At 51.3% G+C, this 6,067-nt stretch overlaps 1 protein-coding gene across 1 annotated transcript in view; it reads right to left on the minus strand.

Annotated features, from left to right (window-relative positions):
- Tafa5 (TAFA chemokine like family member 5) overlaps nt 1-6,061 on the minus strand; it is a 217,223-nt gene extending 211,162 nt beyond the window's left edge. Inside the window, exon 1 of the mRNA XM_028753703.1 lies at nt 5,809-6,061. Within this exon, the coding sequence (XP_028609536.1) occupies nt 5,809-5,920 (112 nt within the window). The 5' untranslated portion in view covers nt 5,921-6,061. The remainder of the gene's footprint in view (nt 1-5,808) is intronic.
- Nucleotides 6,062-6,067: the final 6 nt, after the last annotated feature.

Genomic DNA, 6,067 nt, shown 5'->3' on the forward strand with positions numbered 1-6,067 from the left:
TCTCTCTCTCTCTCTCTCTCTCTCTCTCTCTCTCTCTCTCTCTCTCTGTGTGTGTGTGTGTGTGTGTGTCTGTGTGTCTGTGTGTGTGTGTGTGTGTCTGTCTTCTACAGTATGAAAGACAAATGTAAACAGCTTCTTACAGTCTACCTGGAAGGCTGGCTTCTTCATGCTTTGGAGCTTTTCTTCGCAATGGAAAGATAGAAATCAAAGCCTTGCACATGCTAAGCAAACGCTCTACCACTGCTGTGCATCCTTTTTTATTCTGAGTCAGAATATCACTAAGCTGTCTGGGCTGACCTTGAACTTGGAATGAGATTCTCCTGTCTCAACAGGAGTACCAGCTGAGCATTCTGGGTTTTGTTTCCTTTGCTCATTCAGGGAATATTGCCTATGTTTCAGGGCCATGGTCAGCCTACTTCTTCATTCTGGATAGCCTATTTCTTGTGACAATCTTCTTGACATCAGGGACCCTGAGGGCTGCATTGCCCCATCTGCTTGTCATAGCCTTCCCTGTCTCTTACTCTGCAAACAACGCCCAAACAAGCAGACGGGCTGGAAGGGGCCACTGGTTAACTCCAACATGGAAGGAGCAGCATCTCTGTGCCCAGTGCAAGGTGGGTGTGGAGGGGAGACAGCCCAAGGACCCTAGAGAATACAGTGTCCCATACAGATTGTCCCTGCTCACTCCCTCCAGTCTTTCCTCTGTGTGAACTGTCTGTCTTCCCACTATGATGTCAACTCTAGGACAACAATCATCTTGTCCATTTCTCTGCTCCAAAACCTGGCATGGGGCTGGAGCTCCCCCAACACACACTGAAGGCACATGCCAGAGGCTCCAGGTCCAGCTTCATGTATCCTTGTGAAGCTTAGGAGGTGAGTCCAGGGCCAGCTCTTTGCAAAGGAGAAACCAATCACAGAGTGACAAGTGAATCCTGTCATTTACTGTCCTCCAGGACAGAGTCTGAGATGTTGAGACTTGGCTTCCCAGGAGGTCAGAGGGCTAGATCCCAAAGGAGTCCGACTTAGTGGCAGAGGGGAGGGTCCTCTTTTCCCCTGCCAGCTGTTTTAAGAAGTGAACGATAGAAAGTACCCAAGCATGTATGCTTTGTATACCAAGTATACCATGCCTTGTGTACATTCACCATGTTCTTCGCAGTGACAGAGGACACAGAACAATCACTCAGACCTTCTGCTAATGCTGAGAATGGCTCTGGATAGCTCAGCTCTAGGACAGTGCATACCAGCTGCCTCTTCTCTTGGAACACTCTTGAACAGAGGCATCTGAAGGGAGGAGGGGACAATGACATTCAGTGGATCCCAGTGGCCTGCATAGAAACACCACCTTACAGAAATATCTGGGGCACTCAGAGGTACTGGTACATGCAAGTGGCCCTTTGGAAAAAAATGAGGACCCACAATGGGTTCTGATCCTGCCCCTCACAGACCTTGAGCCAGTGGCTGGTGACACACAGAAGCAGCTGAAAGCCCTCATCTGCCATACTCAGATTCTAGACAAGGTGCTGCCTGTCCACTCTTTCCCTGATCGAGGAGGCTGGGCGTCACTGTAGCCCTGGGTGACAGGTGGCAATCTGTAGAGGTCATTAACTTCAGCACACCACGTTTTAATGCAAAAATGAGCCCTTCTAAAGAGGCAGCTGCCGAGCTATATAAAGAAATGGGGATTTTAATGTTTTGCTTTTTTTCTCTCTTCTACTGCGGCATTATCATAACATTCCCCCATAATTACGCCCATAAAGTCACCTGAAAGTACTTCACGCCACAAAAGTTGCTCTACATATTTCAGATCCTGTGTGTAGAGGCAGAGCCAGAGCTGGGAATTCAGCAGGGAGGAGTCTTGTCTAGTCAAGCTCTTTTTCTGGTTCCTAATGGGAGCAGGAAACCAGACCAGTGTGGAAGTGTAAAGTAGGCGGTAGACTCTGATCCAAATGGCCCCATGGAGAGGTTAGGGGAAGGCAGGGGTAGTATGGACCCTCTGTCCAGGAGCAGCCCTAGCTCTGAAAGAAGACAAGGGATAGTTAAGTCCAAGTTGATTCCTGCAGGTTCCTGAACAGAAAACCTTCAGAAGAGGCAAAATGCCTCTGTCTTTGTGTGCCCTGGGGCTTCGAGTGCAGCTAGGGAAAGCAGTCTATTGTTACATTATGTGGCTGAAAGAAACAATGTATTTCATGCTAGATATTCATCAAATAAAAACATGGGACATAGAAGGCAGGGAGAGAAGAGGAGTAGTGCTTCTGGAAAGGCATCGCTTTGTGAAGCCTCTGGTATTTTCAATTTTACCTCTTTGAGAACTTCAGAAATCACATTTGATCAGCGGGAGTACAGCACATTGCCATCCGCACTAAGTATGCCACAAATTGTATTTGTAAAGGAAATGCGTGTTGGGGACCATCAAAGTGCCTACGCTCGGTTAGTATTCTAATGGATTAAAAACAATTCAAAACTTGTTTGTAATTTCTTCTATTCACAGCTGCGGACATGAGATTTAACTGAATGGCACAATTCAATTTTAACAGGATTTATTGGGGAAAAAAATATGTTAAAGAGGCGGCCCCACTGTCTCTCCTCCACTGAACTCCCCAGTGCTCTGAAATGAGGCCGTCCTTTCAGCATTTACATGCCAGGAGCGTTGGTCCACCACGCGGCTTTGAAGCCGGAACTTGCCATCTCTGCTGAAGCACAGACTCCTTCATTCCTGAATTAAACACCGCTTGCAAGAATCAAAGTCAAGGCTCGGGGTCGCAAAGCACATCCTTTTCTCTGCGTTTCCTTGCTGCTATAATCTCCAACATGCTACGAGCCAGTGTGGAATGACGAACTCTTGGGTGTTACAGCACACAGCACACCAGCACCAGGTCCTACCTCATTCAACAAGGGCATCTGGCCAGCTGACCTCCCTGCTCCACACACTGGAGCAATTCAAATACATCAGCTCCTTCTAAGCCTGTCTAAGGAGTTTCCTCAGCCCAGAATAAAGCAGGTTCCCTCTTCTCACCGCAAGCATCATCTAACTTTACCCACAGACCTTGCTAAGCAGATAGGTGCTTGCTTATAAAGTGGACTTTGCAAGTAACATTTAGCACACATGAAATAGAGCACCCATTTTAAAGGCGGCCTCACAGTCCCCCCTCCTCTTTTTTATTTTTTTTCCTTTTCCTGGCAATTCTTCCTCAATCCCTGAAAATGACAAGGCTGCGTCACCATAGCAACCAGCCTAATTGGTGGACTGCAGGTCTTTCACTAGCCAGAGGGTGGAGCCCACCTCCTTAATATGACTCTCAAGCACATAGCAAAGAAGAACATCCAATGGGCAAGAGCTGTTGAATCCCCCCAACAGAAACCAGGCCAGGAAATAATATAGTTTCCTTTACTTAGTGCCAGGAAGTGAGCTCCATGTGTGTTACAGAGAAAAAATATGCACCATAGGGCAGCATTATTGAGCCCTAAAAGATGGACACTGGCTCCCTAAGTGTATCTGCTCAGTAGCAGAAAGACACTTAGGGTAATAAAAATCTTTACTGAAACATCTTGCACACAAAGATGCTAGCTATCCTTCATCCCAGATGTGTTGAAAGAAAGGCTGGAAATCACAGGAACTATCTAATTATCATTTTCTATGTATTACCAATTCTAAGGGGAAAAAAAAAGAAATATCCTTTTCTCGGGGATTTCAATCCCCAGCTATAAATTATGATGATGTTATTTTGTATTTTAGAGAAATGCTTTAATTTCTCCAACTGCATTTCTGGTGTAATGGGGTGTGTCTGAAAAACGTTAGCTTACTGTCAATTATTCCATTACGTGGGGATGGAAACAGCTATCAAAATGTGGGGCTGTTCAGAAGCTTCGTTATTAAGGACTTCTGCTCTTCTGGATAAGACAGTCTTGCCAATTGTCCTTGTAGCAGAGAGTCAACTTGCAGGATGGTAGGGCTTTCCTTTTCTCTGAATGTTTGAGACTCCTTCCCTATAATCAGATCAAGGGGCGAGCCAACAGGATGAAGTGAGGCTGAAGCTAGGAAACAAGGGACAGTGGCTATACTAGCTGGGAGTGGACAGGAGGCCCAGCTTGGTGGCACCCTGAAGAGTAGAGTGTTGAGGTCAAGGGCTAGGTTGTCATGCAGTTAGTAGAAGCGGATGGCTGTCCTTTTTCCACTAGCAGAGCTGCCTCTATTAACTCAGTCTATAGCTCTGGGCTCTTGGGCCGACCCAAGGACCGTGTTACCAGAATTTGCCTAGGAAGAGCAGCCAGCTCCAGGTTTCAGTGTCCCAAGCCCCTCCCCCACTGCTGAAGGTGCCACTCCTGGGATAGCATCGGGAAGTGCGTTCCATCCTGGCATCACCTGTCCATCTCGGGAGTTTACCCATCTTGAACCCTTCCTGTATCATTAAGGAAGCTAGGCTCAAAGGTACCTGGGAAGCCCCTGAAAGAAGGCAGCAGGCTGCAGTGAGCACTCTTCCTGTGGCTCAGGTCACCACACTCCTTTCCCTATCCTAGGGCAGACAGGTTAGAACAGCAGCAGCAGCCAGTCTCTTGCTTGATGAACCTCAGTGGAAGGTGCCACAGGAATACAGGGGTGTGCAGACTGGGCAGTTCCTCTGGGCCCACTAGCATTTCCCTTAAGATGCCTCGATGATGGTCGGGGTTGAGGTATCCCCATTCAGAGTTGTCCCAGGACTCTGATGACAAATCCAGCCTTGACTTGAGTCTGCTGCAATCTCATTTCAGGGCTGGGATTGGGAGCGAGGAGGCCCTAGGCTGGAGCGATGGCCAGGGAGAGGTGGGGAGTGAGAGGAATTACTTGGTGATGGCCTTTTATTTTAATTTTGTAAAGAATCCATATTTTGTCATCGCCTCCCTTGCCTGTGGCATCTTTTCATGACAGGTGTTCACTGGCACTAGTTTTTCTTCCCGCAGAGACAGAAACAGTAACCAGGCAAGCGCCCATTTCTTATAGAGCCTATACCCAGAACTCTAACCAGCCTCTACCGACCCCACCAGCTACCAACAGTCAGCAGACAACAGCCAGGAAGATGCCTATCCACCCTACACCAGCCCCAAGACTGTACCCAGGACTCAGATTATCGGTTCCCAGATGAGACCTACTGCCACCCATCGTCCCGCTCCCAGCCTAAGCCCAGCTCCAGACCCCCCGTGCCAGGCACCGACCAGCCCGCACCTCCCTCCTCAGCCCTTGCCAGACCCACTGGGTCGGCAGTTGATTCCTCTGAACCACCCTTGCAGTGGTAGCGGACCCTCCCCTCCAGTGGCATCCGTCCCCTTACTTCTCCTTTTACAGATAGCATCTGGCGAGCCCGCTTCCTAGCAAGGCAGAAGCTCCGCCACGCGTCGGAGGAACCCAAGCCGCGCTCCTGCCCGAGGAGTCCCGCTCGGGCTCGGTTGCTGCATCCCCATAAGTCCCTGGAGGGAGTGTCGCCGGCGGGAAGCTCCGCTCGGTCGCTACCCTGGGCCAGAGCGGCGACTACACGGTGGGCAGCGGGCAGCGGGCACCGCCGCTCAGGGACGCGCCGTGCCGGCCTGGGCCTGATACCGGCCCTACTGGCTAGTCCGCGGAAGCTCGCCCGGGCTGCTGCGCCCGGCCGCGGAGTGCCTGGAGCCCGGAACCGCCTGCACCAAGCCCTCCCGGGCCAGGGGAACAGCGGCCAAGACCCGGGACCGCGCGCCACGCGCTCGCAACTCCACACCGACGCGGGGCGCCCCGCCGGGGCTGGGGCTGGGGCCGCTTGGGGGACCCAAGGCCCTTATGGGGCCCGGGTGCACGGTACTCACTGCAGTAGGCGATGAGCAGGCTGGCCAGGATCATGAATGCCCAAAAAGTTGAGGACATGCTGGGCAGGGCGGTCGCATCTTGCCGGCTGCTGGTCCTGGGCGATGGCGCCATTGAAGCCGCGGTGCCCGCGCGGGGGGCAGCAGCGCGTCTCAGCAGCCGGCCCTGCCCGCGCCCCCGCACCGGCCTCCACGTGCGGGTCCCGCGCGTGCCATCCTCCTCCTCGTCCTCCTCCTCTTCGTCCCCGTCCTCCTCTTCCTC

This window comes from Grammomys surdaster, unplaced genomic scaffold (genome assembly GCF_004785775.1).
Source record: "Grammomys surdaster isolate TR1022 unplaced genomic scaffold, NIH_TR_1.0 125953, whole genome shotgun sequence".
NCBI lineage: Eukaryota > Metazoa > Chordata > Mammalia > Rodentia > Muridae > Grammomys > Grammomys surdaster.